Consider the following 24856-nt stretch of genomic DNA (forward strand, 5'->3'; position numbering starts at 1 on the left):
GGCAGCGCGGGGGGGCTGTGAGGGGCGGCGGGTGCGGGTCTGGCGGGGATGCGGGTCCGAGGGGCCTCCTGCGGGGCGGGGGAAGGGGTGCAGGGCCGCTGCGTGCTCGGCCGTGTTAGCAGGTGGGAGCGGGGGCAGCCTCTGAGGTGAGTGAGCCCCCGGGGCGGGTGCCGGCTCTGCCCCCCGCCGCCGTTCCCAGCGCTGCCCCGGGGGCGGCGGGAGGGAAGGAGCCCTGAGGAGAAGCCGCGGTCACGCGGTATCCGCAGAGCTCTCGTGGGGGGGTCTCCCCACATCCCCCGGGTTTCGCCCTGCTCTTGTGGGTGTTCTGGGGTCCCAGGTTGAGAGTTTTGGAAGCCGCAGTGTCCTTGTCCGTGTTGTGCCGGCTGCGGGGCAGGTTGGCAGCGGGGAGGCCCTGGAAGGGAACGCGGGCGAGGGACAGGGAGGGTCGGGGGACAGTGGGGTCACCGGCCCAGGTTTTCCCTCAGCAGGTCCTGGGGCATCACCCACGGGCACATTTCTGCCTTCCAGAGGCCATGGAGAGGCTGTTACTTGTTCAAGGTCATACGATGGGCTGGTGCTGAGCAGGTCTCTCTGGTCCGAATTCATTTTTAAGTCTGTCATTCCCTGTAAAGCAAACAAGCGGGGATTGTTTGGTATAAGGTAGAGGTTGGAGTGGTGCCAGCACTATAATTACCTTGTGACAAGGTGTTAGGATTAGGGATATGGGAGGGTTCTCTATGCCAGAAAGGCCGGGCAGCGGTGAAGGAGCGACGTGGAGCTGGGCCGGGCGGTTTAGCCAGCAATATATGGGGGAAATCAGCCACAATTGAGGTGAGGCAGTGCCCTGTATGGGAGAAAGCGTGATTGCTGTGGTGTCAGTTACAGCACTGTAACATCTCAGGGCTAGGTTCGTTCTTTTTTGCCTTTCTTTTTGACTGCACTGTGATTTGGGGGCAGTGATTCATTACAGCCTGGTTTTCTCTGTTTTCCAATGATCCGGTGAAAAAAAGACAGCAAAGCCAGGCTGTAACATCTGTGTCGGAAGCAAAGAAATGAATTCCAAGCTGAGACACAAGCCTGGTTTTTGGAGACAAAAAAAAGGAAGACTAATGGGTGGAAGCTTTAGGACTGTATGTCCATAATTTTCAATTCTCCTTACAGGAGAGAACCAAAAAAATGCCTGGCACACCACTTTGTGGCTTTCATCAGCTTGTTTATGGGATTATACTATTGTGATAAATAGCCTTAGTTTTTTAATAAATGGAAATTTAGTGTGGCTGTTGCTTATAGCACACAAGATGCCATACGCAATCAAAAGTGGGAAGAAAAGGGCTATAAAAAGAGGATGGAGAAAATGGGGCATAAATTTAAGTCCATCAGGAGAGAGTTGCGAAAGTAGAAATAATTGAGAACTCTTTGGAATTGCAAAAAGCGTAAAAAGTGTGAACAAAAGAGTACTGCAGACATTGGAATGAAAGGAATGTTTATGGGAGCATTTTTAATATTTTTGTATGCATGTTTAATGGAGAAAGTCTGAAAGTAAAATTAAAGGTGAAGAAGAGCCATCACCACCTATAGAAGAACCATTACCACCGAAGAGAGTCAAGTAAAAAAAGATAAACTAAGTGGTGGATATATTTTTTTCTGATGTTCTCTAAGTATTTTTAAGTCTTAGATAATGTGATTCAAACGAATTTCATACTGTATTGTCTGGACAGTATGTTTGTTCTACTGCGACCAATAGAACGAGATAATACTCTCTGTGTCCTGTAAACCATGAGCCGCTGCCATAGTATGGGATCCTAAACCCTTTTCCATCCCTGGAGAAATCCCATTTTGACAGTCCCACGGGGAAGCAATGGTATGTGCCAGCTGCCTTGCTAATTAATACTTCTTGGTACTGCCAAATGGCTCGTATGACAACAGATTTCTACCAAATTTTCAGGGAGGGCATTAATTTGAGCCCGCCTTCTCTGCAGGAGTGCCAGCGTGCAGAGAAGTGACGTGCGGTTAGTTATCTCCCAGGCTTTTTAACTCCTGTTTCAAATAGCCTCATGATTTCAAAAGCTATCAGGTGCAGATTCATAGAATAAGTTAATGATAGAGAAAACAGTTGCATTCTGAAATGAGGATACAATTATTGCATGGGTATTTTATGAGGTGTCTGATGCTCACCAGGAAGTGTCCTTTTTAGAACTGTGGAAAGCAACAAGTGGATGAAGAGGGAGCAGAACGGGATGCTCAGCTGGACCAAGGAGGACACGTCCGCTCATGCTTCGTTTCTGCGAACCGCTGTTTGCCACACGCCCCAGAGGCGGTGAGTTTTGGTAGCCGTGTTAGATAAGGGCAGCGAGATGCCTCTTTGGTAGCCATCCTTTTTCCAGGCAGGGAGTTGTAAAAATGTTGTTATAGCCATCATAGCTGAGGGCAGAACCAGCCACTCCATAGCCATCTTGGGTAAGGGAAATGGGAGAGAGGTGACTGTCACATTTGTCCCCTTAAGAGCTGGTGTCTGTTTCAGGATGACAAAGTGCAGCAGGAGTAGTTTCTGTGCATAACTGCCAAACATCTGGATTTTGGCTCAAGTGTGTCAAAAGTGCAGGAAAAATTCTTCAGTCTTAATGACTTGGTGAGAAATAAGATCTTTTGCTGAAGGAAGCCTGTTGTGATTTCTGAGTTAGCTGTCACTCACTAAAGAAGAAAGATACTGAGCATTGTTATAGGCAACTCAGTGCCACGTTTCTGAGTATTGTGCAGTAATATCTAAAGGGCTACCAAAACATTAATATACATCAGATTGAGATTATCAGTGGGGAGGTGTGGTGAACCAGTTGCTTACTGAGAGATCCCAGTTCAAAGAGACACTTATATTTGGAATGAATGAGGCACACTTTATAGCAGAACTTCAGTTTCTAGTATAAAAATGAAGATGCAAACTGATATTGAAACAGAATAAACAGGGAAGAAGAAAGCTGGACATAAGTATAATATATCATGCATACTATTAGTACAGTAGTATACTAATATGTAACTAATTTTACATACAGTGTTTCTGAATTTCTAATGAAATTAGGTAAATTGGTATATCTGGCACTTTCCGTGCTTTATCATTTTAGTAGAACATAGTCATAATGTAACCAGCTCCTAGTTGCTTTTCTGTTAATATGAGTTTGACTTTTTGAAATGTTTGATGTTTTCTGTGGCTGTTTGAAAAATAAGGAAAAGTGTTATAAAATAAATACGGCATTTCTGGGTTTTGTGTGTTTGTTTTAAATAACTGTATTTATTAGATCAGGTCTAATTTTCAGATACAAATAAAGTATTGCTTTAAATTGAACTCTCGAGGCAGGGAGTAAAAGGAGGAAGGTGAGATGAGCAGAAGGTATTTATCCAATTCTTTGGTGTTATTCAGTGGTTGTGAACAGTCTGCACAGTCGCTCCCTACTGAAGCTGATGGAAATTGGCCAACCAGCAGCCAACACAACATTTGCTGCTACCTGATAGAAAACATCCCGCTGAGAGAGGCGGGATGGAGCAGCAGAGATAGCGGCTGGAGGAGAGAGATAGGGGCTGAAAGAAAGCAAGATAGGCTCGAATGCTGAACGTTTGGGCTCTTTAGAATCTGGCTGTCTCGCATAGGCCTATACTTATTTTTATTCTAGCAACTGACGTCACAGGGGATGCTTTTTCTGGAAGATACTCGCATCCAAACCCTGCTGCGTATTTGTATGAACAGATTGCTGTCTTTCTGCAAAATAAGACAGAGTTCATAGAGCTTTGTAAGGGCAAATTCCATATACAAAGCCCTATTATTCCTGAGCCTGTATTGCAATTCGTAGTAAAGCATTCTCAGTTAATAGATTCCCAATTTCCAAGTCTATATTTTGTCCTGATATGCTTCTTGAAGGAGAAAGCAAACAGTCTTGGTTATTCTAAACATTACAGTACTTAAAATACATGGAAAACCTTTTTCTTAAACAACTGACATCCTTTCTCAGCCAAGGAAGATCATTACATTTTACCAAAATGTATTTGAATGCCTAGGTGAAAATCTTCCTGAATGAGTGTTCCCCAGTAATGAGGAAAATCTCCAGTGTCTCTGTTCTCTAAACTTTATCCTGCCAAAAGATTCTGTTAAGCATCAAGTGGTATTAAGTTATTGTTTGTTTAACAAAATGAGCAGAGCATATCAGTCTTACTAAGTGCTTTATTGTTCTTGTTTTACTTCTATATATTTATACTTTTTAGTCACACGAAAACTTACAAATAGAGGCCAGCAAAAACTAGAAGGGAATGCATGACAGTAATAGCTAACATTGTGATAGCAAGAATGTAAACAAGGGAAAGTATAAAAATATAAACAAGGAAAGGCTGCTAAGAAGCCATGTGATGATCCCTTTTGTTAAACCAAGTGATAAAAGCTTTTGGCCAGGCCCTGTTTCAGTTCTTAAATGGAAACAGCAAATTAAATACCACTGCAGAAACACTGCTCTGAGTTTAACCTAATGAAGCCAAGTCGTAGTCGTGTCTTATTTTGGATCTTTTACAGAACTCAGGAGTTCATGATTGGAAAAGTTTGAGTCTCACAGGGCAAAATACCCGAATCACCAGCAGGAGCCTCGCAGTGCCGCTGCTCCCGTTGTGCTGCGTTCCTCCCTACGTATCTGAGTTTATATCTAAAATGCACTTTGCCACCAGTGGGTTATGATAACCGAGGGCTGCTATATCTTATATTACTACAATGATAATTGTGTGTACTGTAATTTTGTCTGTTGGATGTTTGTTCCTCCTTTGTCTAGGAATTCACTGTAAGGATCAAAGCACACTTTAATTTCTGGCAGTTTGGTTTTGACACATAAATGTTGTTAATGGGTCTTAGGGAAGCAGTGCATCTAAAGAGTTGTAAATTTTCTATTAAATATGCATAGACGTTGCATCTTGGTTTTAATATTTGCAATTTCATTTCAGCCTGTATCTGCTGCCCTTGAAACTGGTGTGAATAAATTATAAGAATTCCAGGTTGTGGGGGGAGGAGGTGGCAATTTTTTTGTTTAATAAAGTAGCTATTTAGCCCTTTCAACTCCACCAAATGTTTCCTACTGAAATATAAATGGGACCTTGACTGTGCTAAAACAATATTTGAAGGCTCTTGCATTATTAAATAAAGAGCTTGGCTTTTGGCTGAGGCCCTAGGATGTTTTCAGAGATTTGGATGCTTTTGCTTGTATTATTCCAATTCCCTGTGCAGTGTAAAGTTGTCCAGCCAGCTGCCTGTGGGGTGTTTCCATCTGACTCCTGACTGACGCTCAGTTTTGTGTAGGATGTGATATATTAATAGATAGCCCTGTTAATTACCTAGCGATAACCTTCTCCAGATGCTGCCAAGCGGGGAAGGAACGCGGTGAATATTTACCGGCGGCCGCTCAACCAAGCTGCGCAAGCTCGTTGCTTGTTGGGAGCTCGGACGCGCTGCGCGCACACGCGGTTCTGGCGCGCACACGCGGTTCTGGCGCGCACACGCGGTTCTTGAGCGTGGGGGGCGCTCCGAGCGCGGCCCGCCCGCCCGTTCCCCTGCGGGCCGCGGGGGGGCGCTGCCTGCCCCGCAGCGGGGAGAGCTCCGCGCCAGCCTCTTCCCCCCCCCCCCGGTAATGGTTTGGACTCTCCGGCTCGGGTCGCCCCCTCCGGTGCCCGCTTGGACTGTCCCGGTGCAGGCGGATCCCGGCCCCGAGGGAGCGCGGAGGAGGCGGCGCGCCGGCGGTCACGTGACTCCCCGCGGCGGGGCCGAGGCCGGAGCCGGCGCGGCGGGGCCGGGCCGGGCGGTGCGGGGCCGGCAGCGCCATGTCGCTGCGGGAGCGGAGCCCGGGCGGAGCTGTGGAGGCCGGGGAGGACGCGGCGGCGGCGCTGGCGGAGCCGGATGATCCGGAGCGGTGCCTGTCGCTGCTGCCCTGGGACCGTTTCTCGGCCTGGCTGCACTGCGTGTGTGTGGTGGGCTTCGACCTGGAGCTGGGCCAGGCCGTGGAGGTGCGTGTGGCGGCGGCGGCGCGCACGCCTGGTGCGCTTGCGGGCGCGATTCCCTGAGGGAGCGGGCGGCTCTGCGGCAGGGCCCCGCCGGAATCGGGCACTTCCTCTGGTGCCGGTGTTGCACAGCGGGGCGGTGTGAGGGGAACGGGATTGTGCCAAACCCCGGGCGCTGTGAGGGCGGGGAGCGTGACGGGCAGCGCGGGAGGGAGCGAGCGCCTCCGTGTCTGTGGGTGCCGGTGAACCCTCCGCCAGCCCCGCTGTCACCGAGCGTGAGCTGAGCTATTCCCAATAACTACATTATGTGAGTTGTCACCTCAGTGTGTCCCTGTGAACGGTTTTCATCTCGTGCCAAGGTTTGTACGAAATACATCGCCAGCTTGCTTTATATCCAAATAGCGCTCATTTCCGTGACATCTGCACGTTAACGATCTTCAGACTATAATAGTAGTGTGAATGCAAGGAGTCTTTGTAATTAACAGTGTTCTCCAGATCGCTCAGGTAATGCAAATACATTCTCTAAACGCCTGAAACATTTTCCTTGCGCCATCAGGTGCGTGTGGGTCTGTGGGGATGCGCTGGGGACGCTGCCCGAGCGGCAGGTGTTTAACTCAGCTGTGAAACGGCACCGGGGCTGCACTGGGGACCCCACGGGGCTGAAAAATCAACTAGAAAGAACAATTATCAATTGGATCAGTTTCACATCCTGTTTCACCATATTCACCCTATGACCGTGCAGCGGGCAGTTGGTGTGCAGGGGAAAGTGGCTTTTTTTCTTAAAGTGGTGTTAGCATCAGTGTGTGGCAGATTCGCCTCTATTTCCACTAAACTAGGGATTGCAGTATTTAAAATACATAATTGATAGGCACTGTTGGCTGGAGCAGAAATGCAAATAAGAAACCAGCAAACTGTGCTAATTATCAAAGTTCTGTTTGCTCGATGTTACAAGGTGTTGTTAGCAACAAAGACAAGAATTTCTTTATAACCTGTGACTTTAGCATGTAATGTGCTCCCTGGCTGAAGGAAGCACAGAGTAGCCTCTGTTCTGTCTGCAAACAACCCTGTTAATGGTCCCATTAGTGTTATAATAGTTGAGTGGATACATGAAATGAAATTGAAAATGCCTCCATAACTAGGGCCTGAGTTAGCTATGTTACTGCAGGAAGAATAATTATCTTTTAGTTTCAATTGGAACCCTAACAACTAGATTACTTAGCAGTACAGAATATTAAAAGAGGAGGAAATGCAAAGCAAGCGTTCTGTTGCTGCACACCACACAAAAGGTGGTGGTTGATTTCCTTCTTGGAAACTCCTTAGACAGAAAGCGGCAGCTCCTTGCCCAACTCTGCGATTCCAGGAGAAGGCTCCGATACTGTATTTGAGAGGAAGAGTTCCCAAGAAGTTACCCAGGTTATATTTCCTCCAGTAACCACACTTGCCAAGTTAATTTTCATTCGCCTATAAATTATGCCTTTTTGTTTTGTTTCCCGTCCAGCAAGTTAGATTATTATTTCTGGGGGGAAATATAAAGTACATGGAGCAAACGTTTGGAAAGTAGGAAGAAGTGTTCTCTACTAATTCTACTTCTTTGTGTCTGCCTTGCAGTCTTGTCTTTTCTCTGTCAATTTTGTACTGTTAAAAGGCAGCTTCATTTTTAACACCTTGTGATAAGCAGAGACATAGCTCGCCATTGAAAATAGCCTAAGGTTGCGCAGGTATTGGAAGGTTGTTTCATAAAAGTATGTACTACAAGCTTACTGCTTATACGCAGGTTATTTTCAAATAAAGTAATTCTTTTTTCCTGTAGGTAATATATCCTCCACATTCAAAACTCACAGATAAAGAGGTAAGTCATGGTTGCTGTGTAAGTATATAATTTGGTTTTGGTTTCGTAATTTCAGGAAGTGTAATGTCTCTCTCTCTTTTCCCCATCCTTTAGAAAACCAATATTTGCTATTTGTCTTTTCCAGATTCTAATTCAGGTAAGTGCTTCCTTCACTCTGTAGTTGTCTGTTGTTGGACAGTATAAATTTAGATTAAATACATTAATTTCTTATTATTACAATACATAAGAGTTGCAAATAAGGTTAAATATAGAGCTGTAACTCTCTGTACTGCAGTAAGATCAGAGAACTCTTTATTTTATGGACGTGAAATATGAGGAATGTGAATGTGCAAGACCTTCTAGGTGACATACTTGCACACGTTTCAAAATACTTTGCAGTAAAAAATGAACATCTTAATCTTGCTTTTAAACTAGATAGTAATATTACCACTGGAGAGAGAAGTGTGGGCACAGTTGAATGGTTTAATGAAGCAAATGGAAGGGGTATGGAACCATCTTCTCATACAGGAGTAAATCTATGTTTTCTACATCTATCATAGTGAAACTGACTCCTAAATTCAAAAGCATTTAGAAAGAACAGTTGTGAAGGGAAAACCTGGGCTGTCTTACATTTGGTGCTGTGTGTGGTCCTGCTTACTAAATTCTCTTTTAAACTACATTTTACTGTTCTGATGCCAAAGAAAAATTGGAGGCCTGTGGCTGATGACTTGGATCACCTGCAGAAAGATATGGCAGAAGTACAAACACTTCCTGTCACGTTTATTTCTTAATTACACAAAAGTGAAAAACTGTACTAAGTCTTGTCCCTATAACTGCTCTTACTTGGTGCTTTTGGTTGCAGAATAACCACTCTGGTGGGGGTGATGCGGATATGTGCTTTTCATATGTGTGAGAGCTTTCTCTGGCATAATTTTATGAAGTATCTCGGCTAATTTTTTCCTTTTGTCTTAATGTCATTAAGGTATTTCCTCTGTTCTTGATATCCTGTATGTAAATAGAGGAAAAACTAATGTAATTGGAAGAGGAGTTAACCATATCTTCTTCTTATTCTCATCGTTAATGGTTATAAATCTGCCCAACCTTCGAAAGGTGTATTGGAGGTACAAAATAATGTGTTAGGAACAAAGCCTGATTTTGTTTGTTTGGTTGTTTTCAAATAAGAGTTAGTAGCAAAAAGTTATTGTGGAGAGGATAGGTTTATGTAAGGAGGGTCTGCTTTTAGCAGGAACAAATCCCACCTTTCTCCTTTTGATGATGTCCCTCTTAAGAACCAGTAGGTTCTTGATCGTTCTTGGTAGGCTGAAGTTTCAAGTGATGTCGTGGGATTACCTGAGTAAAACCTGCATTCTAGAAATCAGTATGTGATCTCTCATCATTTATTTTTCATTCAGAGGCCATAACATGAAAAGAAAAGCTGTGTGTAGTGTGGCAGTGAAGGAAGTTATTAGCTCCCTGCTGCATTTGTGGCCAGTCTTTCCTCAGATTTTGTGGCTCAAAAGATTAATTCAACTCTTTTTAATTTTACAGCTACCAATAGGTATCATTCTGGGACTTGTAGAGGCAGTGAATGTAGGGGGAGAATGGATTTAACCAGCTAACAGATCATGACACTTCATGTGCTTTTATTCATGCTTTTCTGCATGAATAATTGAAGAAAGAATAGACATTTACCAATCTTCTTGAATTCTACATACCAGAAGAGTTTGTAAAATAAGAAGACATCATATTGTGAATGATATTTCAATATATTAATGCTTAAGGGTAATTTACTTTTTGTTTTTCTGTGTATAGCTCTTACAATAGCAGCATTTTTTTTTCATTTGGCTGAAGGTAACTAGCAATGAAAACTTGAAGTGAATATTTAGTGCTGTGTCCTTGCCAGCTGCTGTGGTTTTTCTTGTTACGATTGGATCGGTATTGCTAAGCGCTTACTTCAGTTACCTGTTGGAATTGGATGGTTATCCCATCATATAACATTTTGCTACTTTTGATTTTGTCTTGGTGTGTTGTGGGTTTCCTGCTGCAATTCCAGGGGCTCCTGAGACTCAGATGTGAATGCTCTGAGCACTCCAGCCTGTGCAGCTGAGAGAGAAGATGGGATTGAGCTTTTAAGTCTGGAGGACTTAATATAAATCTATATTAATAAATGGTTGCAATGGCAGGGCATGATAGCAGTGGAAGACAAATGTACCCAAACTATTTAACCTCTTTGGCTGTAGACAAGTCCTGTTGTTGATCGAGGCACAAACTCAGCATTCTGTCTGCTGTCCGTCTCTTCCCCCTGTGTAGGTTGTCTTGGGGACACACAGTTTTGTTTTAGATTTCGACGGTCTCCTGGGAGGAAAGTCTCATTGTGTTGTTTTCTGGACCAGCTGGACAGAGATCTGCCCGTTTACTTAAAGGTTGGAAATTAAAAGAAAAATGAAGCTAATTTCTTCTTTGGAATGTTAATTTATGGGTCTTCACTCTTAAATTTAGTGCTTGAAAAACAAAATCTCTGAAGTCGATGGCCTGAAAGACAAAGCATATGTTTTTTCTGACATGTCATTATCATCATAATTAACTAATAATTAGTTTCATTAACTATTCTTTAAGTTTTATTACTATGGAGTTTGGACTGCATAACCAGACCTATTTTGTTACTGACTAGAAACCTGTAGATCAAATGGTAAAGCCCATTACCTTCCTGGAAATCTAAAGTGGTTTATAACTATAAAAAAGCCAGACCACTGTTGAGATGTCTCTGTTTGTTTCCACCCTTCATTTTTTGAAGATGGAGCAGTTTCCTGACAGAGGTGGTAGCCAAAAAGTTGGTGTCAGCGTGTCCTTATGGAACGTGGAGGCCTTGGCTGTGCCCGTGGGAGTCTGATCCTCACACCCACTCAGATCTGTTTGTGTGGCAAATACTTGAATTCCTGGTGGTAGGAGGGATGAAGCTGATGGTTCATCTTTGAAATGTGGGAACGTGCTTCCTTAATACTCCAAGAATCTCTTGTAAAACTGATACATTGAAAGACTAGGTTTTATCTTTGCAAGTCAGGACCTTAAGGTTTTTAACTGCTAAAATATTTTTAATGCGACTTTACAAAATTATGAGTGTTGATTTATTCCTCAGTGAATTAATTCTATTTGTGCTTTCATGATGTCTCAGGAGAATGTAGATATAAAAATAGCAAAGCTAGAAAGCACAGCTGTTTCCACACACTGGTGTTTTCTCTTTGAAGTATTTATTAAAAAAATAATGCAATAAACAGAGTCATCCTTCTAATTTATTGTATCTAAGCAACTTTGGAGCTTGCAGGGAAATAAGCTTTTAAAATGCATATTGAATGCTTCCGAAAGGGCACTGTCAGGTTGTTGTATTGAATTTGTTCCTTTCTTTTGCAGAAAGATCCAGCGTATTACTATGGCTATGTGTATTTCAGACAAGTTCGAGACAAATCATTGAAAAGAGGCTATTTCCAGAAGGTAACCTCCATTCTTGTAGGAAAATATTAATGAATTATTTTTCAATGGCATCAGAGGAGCAGGAAGAGTATCTTCCTGTCTTAACTAAATACATGGTTTATTTATGGTAAATTGGTCTGATTTTGTCTCAGCTATGCCAAGTTCCAGCTGCACTGTCAGAACAGATATTTTTTTTGTGTTAAAAACAACAAATTGAGAACTCTGGGGAGCTGTTAGTTGTTCGATTTGCCTGTAGTCAAATGTGTGGCTGGCTCACATGGGTGGGAAAAGGGAGGTGTGACTTTGTTTGAGGAGAACCAGCAGAACTGCGACAGAACACGGGGAAAGGATTCTCTTCCAATTGTGTTTTTGTTTTGTTGCTCTCTATTGCAGTCGCTGGTCCTCATCAGCAAGCTCCCTTACGTCCATCTCTTCCGCACCATGCTTAAGCAAATAGCACCAGAATATTTTGAAAAAAGCGAAGCTTTCCTGGAAGCAGGTAGTGGTACTTTCATGTTGTTCTGGAAGAGCTCCTATAATATCGCACGCTGCTTTTGGAGAAATAACAGTGTCACATCCAGTTTGCATTTCTGTCTTCTTGTAGGGCAGGGGGTTGAAAGTTTAGTGAACTGGCTTGATTTATAGATCATCGTACAGAGCTAATCTAATTCTGGATCCTCTGTGGGAGAGTTGAAGTTCCCTCCTGAAAACCCTCTTGGCATTTGCTGTGTGGTTCGGGACAAGCTGTTCAGAACAAGTTGCTGATGGCAATTTTTGGGTTAGAACATATATCAACTAGTTCTAAATTATACTTTTTTTTTTCTTTGAAGTTTGTAGCGATGTTGATCGTTGGCCATCACCGATTCCAGGGAAAATACTGCATTTGCCTATTATGGGTGTTATAATGAAGGTAAATACTCCGGCACTTACTTATCTCTGAGGGCGTCCCCTCCTCCCTTTAGCGTGTAGGTTCCCACCGCATTCTGCCTTGTTTTCAGTGTGTGATACTCCAGAGCAGGAATAGATGTGTGTTCTGCTCGGAGCGAAGGTCTGGGGGATCTTCATTAGGTTCTGTGGCTGGGGAGGATGTTTTATGGTGCAGAGGTTAATATGTAATTCTTGTAGATATTAGAAAGAGGTGTTTCAGTGCAACTACTAATTGCACCGTCTATGTTACCTGTCTGGAATATGCATTGTAGGAGGCTTTAATGCTATTTATATTTGTCAAATCAAATATTAAGGAAGACTTCAAAATACTGAGAATTAAGCTCCGGTCAAGCAAATTAAGTATATTGATTAAAATCATTCCTGTTCCTGAAGTTTCACAAATAAAAATCTTTTTTGGCCCCCACACCAGGAATTAATTTCCTGGTCTGTTGATAATTTTCAGCGGAAGAGAAATATATCTGAGGAATCTGTTAAACAAGTTGTGTCTAGTGCATGGGAGGGAACTGCAGATGTTGAGCGGTGGCTGAGAACTGAGCCTCTGGGAGCCACAGCATCTTCAGAGGAAACGCAGTTCAGTGGGTTTGGTGGATCCAGAGGTTGCAGCCGGAATTCCACGCTCAGCACATACTCTGGAGTTTATGACACAGACATGTGTGCGTCACCAGGGAGAGGAAGATGCTTCTGAAGCTATTCCAAAAGCACAAATTTCATCAAGCAGTGTTCTGTGTGATGGACAATAGCAATGAGTGTCAGATATGTCTCATTTGGGTATTGCCTGCATTAATCTCATCAGGAATTCACATCCAGGAGAGTTGAAATTGTGTTCCTGAGCTGAGTGAGGCCATAATTACCGTCTGCAGTGGTATTGACCTTGTTTTTTTACACTGTTTGGGCAGTCAGTTTTAGTTGTATATAAATCACATCATTTTGTGCACACCAGCTTCCAATGTGTTTAAATCTGTGGTGCTGCAAGACTTAGAGATGCAGACTGTGAGGCCAGAAAAAGATATTTACATGGTTCAGTATATCTGGATTGTGCCTCATACCCACCAGGATGTGTGATGTTTTAGGAAAGGATTTTTTCTAAAAGTAATTCTATACGACCTTAAACCCCTATAACCTTATTTCAGGTCATTCTCTCCAACATTTAAAGGTGTTTTTATTGAAATTATTGTAATAGTTGTGGCTAGTGTTATCAACAGTTCTTTTAAACTGCAATATCGTTTTCATTTTCTAATATTCAGTTCGCAGTGTGGCACTGCATAATATCGCACATTGATCCTTGCAGCAATGATCTGTAATCTTCAGCTATGAATCCATTGCTATGTGTAAGTTAAGTGTCATACCGTAGTATATCCTCATGCAATGTTACATCTTGTCTGTAGGGCAGCATTTTAAATCTCTGATGAATTCAATATAAGGAAAAAGAAATTAAAATCTTTTTTTCTTTCAAAGTTACGGATTCCAACGTATCGTGACAAGCCTGGAACAACACCAATAGTCCAGAATATGCACCAGGTAGAGATGAGATACTTGTGTTGTATATACCCCCAAGTCAAAGCTGAATATCTGCCTTCATTCTTTTACTGTCAACTTTTTAATAAAAGATTGGTAGCAAGTCCTCGTACTTGGGTAGTAATTAAATCCACACTCTTTGAGACTTTGAGTGGAGGAGTCTAAAGGTGGATCCTTCACAGCAAAGGTGTTTTAACCCAGTGACCCCAAGCACTTGAGAAGAGGGGCTGGCTGACTAAGGTACAGAACTTGGACATGCTTTTAATGGGTGAAACTGTACCGAACTAGTTTTGGGGTGGGTTTTTTTTGAGGATGAAGGCTGAATTAAAATTCTTTAGCCATAAAAGGTGGATATGAAAAAAAATTCTGTGCTTTGATGTGCTGGGTGGCTGTTGGTTAAAACAGCTTCAGTATTTCATATCTTTTCTGGACTGAAAGTCACATGCCCGTAAGTGGGGCATGTGCTGGGGAAAACTCTGCTTTTAGCATGCAAAAAGAGTCACTTGTGGAGATAATGCAGAACATACTGCAGTAGTGGTAAATACGTAGGGTATATACCATCCACTGTCTGTAAGCATTTAAGGGAAACTATTTCATTTAATACCCAGGTATTCTGATGACTAAAAACCAAGCATTGCGCTGTCTTTTAGGCAGATGCTCAGATCTCTATGGCTTTGCCGACTGTTCATGAAGTAGATCTTTTCAGGTAGGAGCTTGGACTGATTTATTCCTAGTTGTGAATTCCCACAAGTTGAAGATTTTTGACAATCCCATAACACATATTCCATAGCTTGCAAGCTAACATTTGTGGGCATTGTTTTTAAAGTTCTTTGTCTGCAAAGCTGGCTGAAAGCCATTTCAGACAACATGCAGGCTGACATTGCAATATATACACTAAATTATTAGTGCCATTAAATGTGCCATTTTACAAGAGTGTTTTCTATTTTTCAAATAAACATCCTGTTTATCCAGTTCTTAATCAAGTACATCTTTATTCTGCTTATGTTAAGTGTATTAAAATACCTCAATGTGTTTGTAGGTGTTTCTGTCCGGTGTTCTTTCACATTCAGATGCTTTGGGAGCTGGTGCTGCTGGGAGAGCCGCTCGTCGTGATGGCACCATCACCATCGGAATCTTCAGAAACCGTGTTGGCGCTTGTCAGGTACGTGTAGTGGGGCTTCCCAACCCACGGCCAAGTGGGTTGTTTTAGATTGCAGCTGAGTGCAGCTTCATTTGATCTGAATGTAACAAAGCACACATTTTAGATTAGCTTGTTTCTTCCGTGAGATTTTGCACTGTACACGTCCGAGTTTATCCCCTGTTTGCCTTGCAGTTGTATTTCACCGTTGAAGTACTGCAGTGATTTCAGGCCATACTTCACCATACATGACAGCGAATTCAAAGAATACACGACTCGCACACAAGCCCCGTAAGTAAATCAGACTTTGTTGTGAAGGCGTCGCTCAAACCCACTCGTAACCATTAATCTGTTTCAAGATCCTGCTTAAGTATTCTGAATTTCTGTCATTAAAGAATTACATTTACACTGCTTATTTATAAGATTTATCTTGCAGAGCGCAGTAATCAGCTGCTTTAAGTTTTCACTCCAGTTAGATAGGATAAAGAAGTTATGGAACAATGTCATAATTAAACTACATTTCAGCTTCATAGGATACTTGTGTGCAGAATAAGTAAAACAGCAACTATGAAAGTAACAGAAGTTTGGTTTTTCGGAGAGAGTTTGGATGTGCAACACCAGCTCCTTGGAAAATTGTTCTTTGTTTTTCTTTTTAAGCAATTACTAAAGAAAGTGACTTCTAGAATTCAACATCCATACACTTGTTTTATAAAATGAATCTTATCAGTGTCCTAGTTGAGACAATAACGTTAAGAGTAAATATTACTGCACTAAATTTGTTAGAAAAATGTTGCAAATAATTCAGAAATTAAGACTGTTTTGTGAAGAGCATGAGCCCACATAAACAGTTCTACTTGAAACTGCTCTAAGACCACACTTCTCCTTCATTATTTTTTTTATTCCTACTCTAATTTTGACAGTGTACACCTCTGATATTTCTTATTATACGTTATTTAAATGCAGCTTGAGTTGGGAATGGAGCACACATGTTAGATTCACTGACCTTTGTATTATTCTCAATGAATTTGTTGTAATGTGTGAACAGGCAGCGGTGGTTGCGTTGGGTTTGTTGTTTGTTTCATTGGGGTTCTTTCTGTATTTTCCCTCTCAACGGAAGTATCGCCAGAGATGGAGCAGTGGAAAAAACACACAAACACAGGCACTACATTTCAGATTGTATTCCATGGGAATGGTTTCGCAGCACGTAATTTAGTTTCTAAAAATAATTCCAGGAAGAATTTGATTGAACTTTAGTAACCCGTGTTTAAAAGCTACATCTGCTCCTCTGTGGCAAAATAGCAAGGTTGTTCAGAACGTGTGTTAGTATTTGAAATAGAGCTGGAACTGCGCTGGTTTTCTTATAGAAAACAAACCAAGTAGATCACTGGGTCTTGCTGCAGTATCACCAGGAGCAGTGAGGGAAGATTCCTGGTGGTAATACCCTGTTCTCATTACCACAAACAGGCAGAATTTAGCCAACAGGCTGAGCAGGTGTCACCTTCATTCTCCACTCCTGTTTGGGCTGTAAGATACATCTGGCTTGCTATTATATTTTCTAAAACTTACAGATTTTGATAAACATACTGTGCTCTTAAGTGCAACTTAAAATGTAACTCTTAAATACAAAGGGAAGGTAATTCCAAGTTAAGAATTGAAGTTGACCTTTTGTATTTATTAAGACGGAAGCTCTTACTGTCATATTTTAATTATTGTCATTATTTTTCTAGACCATCTGTCATTCTGGGGGTGACGAATCCTTTTTTTGCTAAAACACTTCAGCACTGGCCTCACATTATCCGAATTGGAGATATTAAACTGCCAGGTAAAGTACAAATCCCTTCTACAACCCTGTGTGACAAGATCGAACTCTGAGCTTATTTATTTACAAATGTCTGTAATGTAGTTCAGTTAATTTAGTTTAATACTAACGGAATCCATTTTTTTGACACTTAATCCATGGCTATTTATTGTATACAGCTTTTATTTTTGACGAGATACTAAGGATTTGTTCCTGAAAGCGTTTACCTTAAGGGGAATAAAGGAAGATGCAGTAACATTTGAAATTAATGACGTGGTCATTCAGTGCTCAGGAGTCAGTATTTTTCTTTGGCTGCTTTGACTCCTTTTGGTGATGGTGGTTTTGTTGTTTTGTGGTTTTCTGTTTGGTTGAGGGGTTTGTTTGTTTTTCTTTTTAACAAGGAACCCCTCCTATAAAGTGAAAAGCCTGTATGTTGTTATTCACACATTTACTGGATGTTTCTGGATATGTACTGGATGCTTGTTGGTGTTTCTGATGCTTCTGACAGTATTAAATGTTCTTCTGAATGCAAGTATCTGTTTCTAAAGATCAGTGCGATGTGTAGTAGCACATGAGCTGTGCTATCCAGTCGTAGAGAAGGAGATTTCAAAGGTGGCTTTAAATGTCTTGGCAGGTGAAGTTCCAAAGCAGGTGAAAGTGAAAAAACTGAAGAACCTAAAAACTTTGGACTCCAAACCTGGTAATAAGCTGCTTCAGAGTTAAACTCCCAGTATTTCAGTTTTAGAAAGCATACCCCATTTTTCTTTTGGCTATGTGCTGCTTTTTTTCATTAGGCGTTTACACATCTTACAAGCCATACTTGAACAAAGATGAAGAGATCGTCAAACAGTTACAGAAGGTAACGCTGCAAACCTCTTCTTAAAGGAAATGGTGTGTACTGCTGTACAGTCTTTTCATTTGCGGCTGAGCTCTGTCTGCATAACTGGAATTAAACTGGATTCCAGTTCCTCTGCCCCAGTTCTGAAGCGAACAGACAGGGGTGCACCCTCGCTGTAGAAGGGCTGCTGCCTTGTTCGCAGTTTTGATAGCACCAGGATTGCCAGAACTCAAGAAGGTAGCAGCATAATTTAGAGAATCAAAGTGATCAATCAGTTCATCTGTTCTGGGTTTTCCACCCTCTGCCATCCCCCTCCAGTCTCTTTGGTCTAGAAATCTCATGCACGAGCTGTGTAAGAAACAGAACTTCCAAACTTTTAACTGATTTGCACAAGTTTCTTTATAGAAATTTGTCTTTCCATGCATTTCTTTACATGAAAATTTTAAAAATCAGCAATTCAAGGGATGAGTATCTGTGCAAGAGGACTTGATACTCTTGCTTTCCTTTCGTGGTTCAGGACAGGGGGTGCTGTGTGTAAGCGTATGGCAAATGAATACAGAAACGCTGGAATAAATGTTCTTAAAAAACCCTGACAACTGCTTAAATATTTTGGGGTAGCAGACCTACGGTGATGGTTTATTTCTTTTTCTAAGGGTGTCCAACAGAAGCGTCCTACAGAAGCACAGAGCGCGATTCTTCGACGGTACTTTTTGGAATTGACAGAAAGTTTCATTATTCCATTAGTGAGTGCTTTTTCTACTGGATCTTTTACATATGTGATGTGCAATAGCTTTTTTGGCATTAGCCGGACCAAAGAAGTGCAGTAACTATCCAGTAACTAACAGTCTGACCCTGGTGTCAGCGCTGAGTGTAGTGCTGTTCAACATCTTCATTAGTGATGTGGCTGATGAGGCAGAGTGGACCCTGAGCAGATTTAGTGATGGTACAAAACTGGGGGGTCGTGCTGCTGTTTGGAGGGACCTTGACAAAAGTGCTGAGTCCTGCACCTGGGGAGGAACGAGCCTGAGCAGCAGAATACTCCTTGAATTACTTTTTGTGGATGCCATGAGCTTTTCATCATTTTAGAGCATGCGTGACCAGGTCCGGTTTCTGTCTGCAGGAACTGGGACATCCCTAGACACGTGTTTGTCCTTGGGTGTTAATGATTACAGGAGTTTTCCCTTAAAATTTTCCTTCTCTCCCATTGTTTTGTGGCAGGGTGGACATGTAGGGTGACTCTAAAACCCCTCCCTGTGGGCTGTCACCAAAGAGAGGTTATTTACTAGTGGCTGGGATTCAGGAGATATATATATTCCATGTATACATTTGCTTCCCGTCCCACTCCCCTCATGTCCTCCTTGAATCTTGCTGATGTAAAGTTCTGTAGTTGGGAAACACAAATGGTATTAAATAAGCTCCTTCTAGTGGTGTCATTTGGTGAATATGTGTGACCCCACCCTGTACCAACAGAAGAGAAAAAGCTGTGGTCACAAGTGATAAGTAAACATATACGTGGATTGTGTATCTTTAATACCAGTTATGTAATCAACTCTTTTTTTTTCCCTTTCTCTAGGAGCGGTATGTGGCAAGCCTAATGCCTTTGCAAAAATGCATATCACCATGGAAGGTTAGGAAATAGAGTTTTAATTAGGTGGAAACTGGTGATTAGAGAAGTTATGGTATGCTAATGATTATTTTCGTCTCCCAGAGCCCCCCCCAGCTGAGGCAGTTCAGCCAAGAGGACTTCATGAAGACACTGGAAAAAGCAGGACCGCAGCTCACATCGGGTTTAAAAGGAGACTGGATAGGACTTTACAGGTCATTGCTTTCACCAGCATAAAAAACTAACTTATGTCCTTGAAGACAAATCAGTAATCCAAATGCTCCTTTCCTGATCAAACTTACTATTGATTTGAGTAAGACATACGTTTAGAATATACGCTCTAATAGGCGTTGATAGTGCTTAGTATGCTTTACGCACTCAAAACTGTTCTCTGTGAGCTGTTAATGGTTTTCATAAGATACGACTACCAGCACAGATCTCTGTATACACCACTAGTATTTCTGGTTTTACTTTCGGTTCTAACTTGATTCCTCTTTCCAAACACAAAGATAAAAATGAGGATATTTCAAATTGAGCCTTGTTTTTTACCTAACAAAAATCTTAATCTTTATTGTCTTTTGGACTCTTATGCTGTTTTCTCAATCCTTGTCTTGTTAATAGAAGCACCTGTTATGCTTCACTTCAGAATATTACATTTTTTTTTAAAGTCAACAGAGGAAGGGTCCTAATATCTTCTCGAACATCAAACATAATTACTTTACATTTGATGCCGTGGAAAATGGAGTTACCAAAGTTGGAATTAAAATGGGTTTTGCTGTGGTGTTTTGCCAGGCACTTTCTGAAATCGCCCAACTTCGATGGTTGGTTTAGGAGCCGGCAGAAAGAAATGACGCAGAAGTTGGAGGCCCTTCATTTGGAAGCGCTCTGTAATGAGGTTAGAAAAACGCGTGCTTATGATTATCATCTGGTGAATAAAACCATCTTCTCCCTCAGGTCAGTTTTCCTCCTGTGGTTTTCATCGTCAGAATTTTAGGTTCAACCAATTATGTCAAGTCTGATCTAGCAAAACATGGATTTGTTAACCAAGTACAAGCTAAAACTAACATAGCAGAAGAGAACAATATGAAGTACAGTTCCCTCTTTTATAGCAACTGTCATCATTTTTAAAAATGTTTCATTAGTCCTTTTTTTATTTTGTTGTGCTTTTTGAAATTTAATTCCCCCCCCGATAAAGTGGTTTTTCCTCTTATTTGGTAATGTTATTTCATTTGGCTTCCTTCTGTGGTGTTCCAGCACATTTTTAGTTGTGATATGGTTTGTAGCTTTGAAGGTACAAACTCAGGACCGTAGGAAATGAGCAGCTCGTTAGCTGCAGATAGTAAATAAGCCTACAACTGGTCTGGAGCAATGGGAGAGGTGAAATCTGATAACAAAATGCCACAGAAATGATCTTACGTTGTAAGATCTATACTTAAGAAGCTGAAGCGGATATTGGTATAATTTGAGTTGGAACAGCTGATAAAGCAAGGTGTTGCAAGAGGGGAAGAGATTGTACAGCTGAAGAGGGAACAGGAAGAACAAAGAATAAGTCAACACCAGAGCTTTAAAAGAAACAGCTTGCAGCAGTTCCTTTTAAAAAGCCATGGATTTACCCCTGTCAGTCCCAAGCAGTACGTTGTAGGAACCCAAACAGGTTGTTCAAATAGAGCAGCGCAGGAATTTGCAGGGCAATAGAATAGCCAGGTCAGTTACATCGCGTAGAATCTATTGGACTGTATTTGACATTAAGTTATGGTAGAGAAAAGGGATTGTCTCACAGATTTATTACTGGCTCTGCTCCTTATTAGCTTTTTCTGTTGATCCAAGTGTTAACATCTTTATGTACATGAGCGAATGTCTTTAATTAGATGAACAGTAAAGGGGTAGGGGAAGAGAAGTTGCATAAGAAAATGCACATAATGAGTTGATTTGACTAGTTATCGACTCCAGGGTCTCCTTCAGTGCTCCAGAAACAAGAAGTGCTGCCTGGCACTATTTTAATATTTCATTGTGCTGGCAGATCTGACCTGCTGAACACTGGCTGCCTTTTTGCATTGTAGATGCTGCTTTTGAAACAAAGCCAGTTTGGCACGATTTCTCTTTATTTGCTTGTATTGTGTTTGCGTTCTGGTCTCCTGTTTTGCTAAATCCTGGGCAAACATGCAAATAAAGTAGATTTTGCAGTTCACAGTAGAGACAGTACGTAAGCGAATGAGTTTAGTAAATGGCATGAGAATAAGGAAAAGGAGGAGACCCGTTGTGAACAGTAGGTGTAAATCAATAATACTTCTGAAAATTATATATGTTACCATAAATATTTCAGTGCTTCATTTTTATTCTTTTAGAACTTGGTGTTCTGGAGTCAGAAGCATAGCGAAGTAGAAACGGTGGATCTCGTCTTAAAGTTGAAGAACAAACTAGTAAGTAACTGTGTTGTATGTGCCTCAGATTTGCTTAACTAGAAGAGTATTATATAGTCGTGTTTACAGGTACTTAAATGAAAATATTCTTTATGGTGTAGGTAGCTCAAGGATGCAGTCAGTCAGGTTTTGAAAACAAAACCAGTTCATTCAGCTGTGCGGGAAGGGTTAGCGAGCTGCTCCAGCCATGGTGGAAGCATTGCCCTGACCTTGCTCTTTAAAACTAGTGGAAACTTTGTGACTGATCCGAGTGGGAGCAACGCTGGATCCTCCCAGGAGCAGAACAACAAATGCTCTTGTGATTACTGAAAGCCCAAAGCAGTGTTAGGTCATGCTGTTGTGCGGTTGTTGAGGAAAACGGCTGTTGTCCAAACTCCTAGTCAGTTGACAAATAAGACATTAATTTTCCAGATTCGCTAACATGTCGCTTTGGTGTGTCATAAGGTAAACTTGTGTTTAGCAGGACTCGTGTTGTATTGTACGTTTGCAGTTGCAGGCTGACAGAGAACAGCTTCCCGTGAAAACCGACACCCTGACGAAGCTGCGGGCGCACATCAATGATATCATACTGGCACTTCCCGATGACTTACAGGACATCTTGCTCAAAACTGGCACAACGTGATTTCTGCTGGGCATTTTTGTGTAGAGAACAAAAGGTAAATACCGTTTCACGGAAGACAGTGGTTATACCAGCTTCAGAACACAGCTTGGCATTGTATATTAACACTACAGGTGGACTGTCACAATAGTATAGCCCGCTATACTATTTTCACTGTTTTTTCCACTGAAATACCAATGCAACTAAAGGAATTCCTGTGTCTAATCATGTTGGAAATAAGTGCTCTTAAAGAAAAACCTGTGGGCAGTGAAGCTGTACCACAGTGTAGGACCACGGTGCAGTGCTGGCATTGCAGAATTTCCCAATTGGTGCTGCTGTTCTCAGTCCTGATAACTCAGGGGTAGCAATATTGATCAGTACTGGCCTGGCCATGGAGTATCTGATTGCTTTATTTTGGTTTTTCTTTTAGTTTTCGTCTAGTGATAGACCCAACTGGCATTTTATGTGACTTGGTCAGAATACATTAGAGTCGAGGTATTTTACTGGTAAATCATTGCTTCCAAAAAACTGTTTCAGGGACAGCTGAAATAATCAGATCGGTTCTTAACTTTCTTCCTTCTGCCTTCTTACCATCTTCCAAACCCACGTTCATTTAGCATCTTTAAAGAAGAGAAGGCAGCTGACAAAAATTTCCTGAAGTCTCCTCCGTTCAATGTCAGTTGATTAGGGTGCTCTCACTCCACATGCCTTAAATATAAAGTACTTGTGTACTAATCGGTGGGTTTAAACTGCTGACATTCGGGATTTAAAGCGGATCAGTAGTGTAAATGTAAGTATGCAGTATTCATCACAGGAAACACGCACAGTGGTGTTCTAGTATGGCTTTTAAAATCAGTGATTCAGTAGAAGTAGCTGATAAACCATCTGTTTCAGTGGGAGCTCGTAGCGGCCAGCTCCTGTTCGCAATTCTTTTTGACTTACGCCAGTAGGGTGTTGGAGGAGCTGATGGGGCTGGAGGGAGAAGGTGCTGCCTTCCGCTGGAAAAAAGCCTCTGGAAAGGTCAAACTGTTGCAAGAAAAGATTGTAGCATGAAGTTATTCTCAGTATATGCATATTCTCAGAGGTGCAGAGAGTAATTTAAGCAAGAAGAATGTGTCGTTTATCTTCTTGAACAAGTTTCAGTGGTATATATTAATAAGAACTCAGCTGCTCCACATGCAGTGTTGTTCTGCGACCAGTTTCAAGTAGAATAAAGGGACTGCTATGGTGTACACACCGCCTACACTTCTACATGACAAGCGGATCACGGTTATAAAAAAATTCTGCTTTTAAGTGCTTGGATAGAATTTTTTAAAACTTATGACATAATCCCGCTCTAAGAATATGCTTTTGTATGATAAATATTTCATACCCTCTTTCTAAAATCGTCTTATTTAGATATAAAGTGTCAGAACGGTATTTTTAAGAAAATATGTATTTTAATACTGTGATGGTTTGTATGCAATTACTCATGACCAAACGTTTAATGTATCTATTATGTTACGCAAACTACACCACTTCAGCATTAATTTCTAACTTGCAAATTCTTTTGCACACCCTGACAGATAGCATTTCTAATCCAGACATTAATAAGTGGCCATTCTTATAGTAAATTATCTTAAATATTTAACCTGGAGCACTGTGTAGTTTCTTGGAACCATGTAAACTGGTAACAACTACAATAACTATCACATGACTGCAAATATGTATTTTTGTAAAAGAAAATAAACGGTTTGATTTTTATTTTTGTATTTGGAAGTTATTTGTATCGGATGATGGGTGTGATTTGTGTCTGTGTTTCCCCCACTCTCTTGCTTCTGAGCAAAATGTGTCCGGTGTTCCATCTGCTCCCAAAGGCCCCAAAGAAACATAGCGGTGGGAAGCAGCCTGCAAGCTGAGCTCAGCTCGGGTTTATTTAATGGAGCTGGGTTTAGTTTAAATCCCTGAAAAACAAGATGCCTAAACAGAATTAGAATCTTGTTCAAAAGAAAGGCAAAAAAGCTGTAGAGTTGTTTGCTGTCTTCAGTGACTTGTAATGCTTTTAGTAATGGTTCAAAAGGACCTTCACCTACACCTACAGATCTGGGCAGAATGGGGACAGTGACACAGAGCAGCGTGTCCTCAGGGCAGGGTTCTGCTCGTCCCGCTCCCTGCAGTGTCGTTACACTGAGTGTGCAGATTTGGACTAGGGGTGCCTCAGCTGTAGTGCTGCAGCAGAGGAGTTGCATCAGCTGCAGGAGGCAGTTGCCAGCTTGGTGAGCTGGAATTTTCCCCCATTTTTTTAGTTTTAGTTTCATTTTTTAACTCAATGCGCTTAAACTATAGATCAAGAGCTTGTACTAACCCTCATTCATCTGAGGCTTGACAGCTAAAGGGCAGTGCAAGAACACTACTGCTTTCAGTAACTTTGTCTCAGTCTTCATCTAACTTAAAAAAAAATACGAAATATATATATATATGTATGTACACACACGTTGTTTGGACCAGGGTGGGAAAAAGTCCCGAAGTGATGGAGAGAATACCTGGATGATTGAAAGGGTCCTAGAAATGAGCTGTTCAGTAAAGAAAAGCTGAAGACATGAGGCCCCATTTGGGTGATCAGAAGGTAAGACGGGCTCAAGCAGGCGGCCGATGCCTCCCTTGAAAATGTGAGGGCTTCTGGTTGAGCCAGGGGGTCCTTGGGCCGG

General features: G+C 41.7%; 1 protein-coding gene and 1 long non-coding RNA gene across 4 annotated transcripts; both read left to right on the plus strand.

Annotated features, from left to right (window-relative positions):
• Positions 1-67: 67 nt before the first annotated feature.
• Positions 68-5203, plus strand: LOC308043862. Of its 2 annotated transcripts, none has more exons than XR_013922543.1 (3): positions 68-146; positions 2195-2317; positions 4550-5203. It is a non-coding gene; the product is annotated as an uncharacterized lncRNA (long non-coding RNA). The 2 variants fall into 2 exon arrangements; XR_013922544.1 differs by lacking the exon at positions 68-146 and adding an exon at positions 406-831.
• A 566-nt stretch (positions 5204-5769) lies between these two features.
• On the plus strand, positions 5770-23417 carry DENND6A (DENN domain containing 6A). Of its 2 annotated transcripts, XM_080350181.1 has the most exons (21): positions 5770-6021; positions 7826-7864; positions 7958-8000; positions 9656-9694; positions 10154-10266; positions 11252-11332; positions 11705-11810; positions 12142-12221; positions 13715-13777; positions 14425-14480; positions 14814-14936; positions 15108-15203; positions 16640-16734; positions 17345-17410; positions 17505-17569; positions 18202-18291; positions 19122-19175; positions 19257-19366; positions 19944-20046; positions 21497-21571; positions 22062-23417. In XM_080350181.1, exons 1-21 carry the CDS (start codon positions 5839-5841, stop codon positions 22191-22193), a joined length of 1812 nt encoding a protein of 603 aa, XP_080206307.1. In that variant the 5' UTR covers positions 5770-5838; the 3' UTR covers positions 22194-23417. The 2 variants fall into 2 exon arrangements, with proteins under 2 accessions (XP_080206307.1, XP_080206308.1); XM_080350182.1 differs by lacking the exon at positions 9656-9694.
• Positions 23418-24856: the final 1439 nt, after the last annotated feature.

Source organism: Nesoenas mayeri (genome assembly GCF_963082525.1).
Source record: "Nesoenas mayeri genome assembly, chromosome: 10".
In the NCBI taxonomy this organism is placed as follows: domain Eukaryota; kingdom Metazoa; phylum Chordata; class Aves; order Columbiformes; family Columbidae; genus Nesoenas; species Nesoenas mayeri.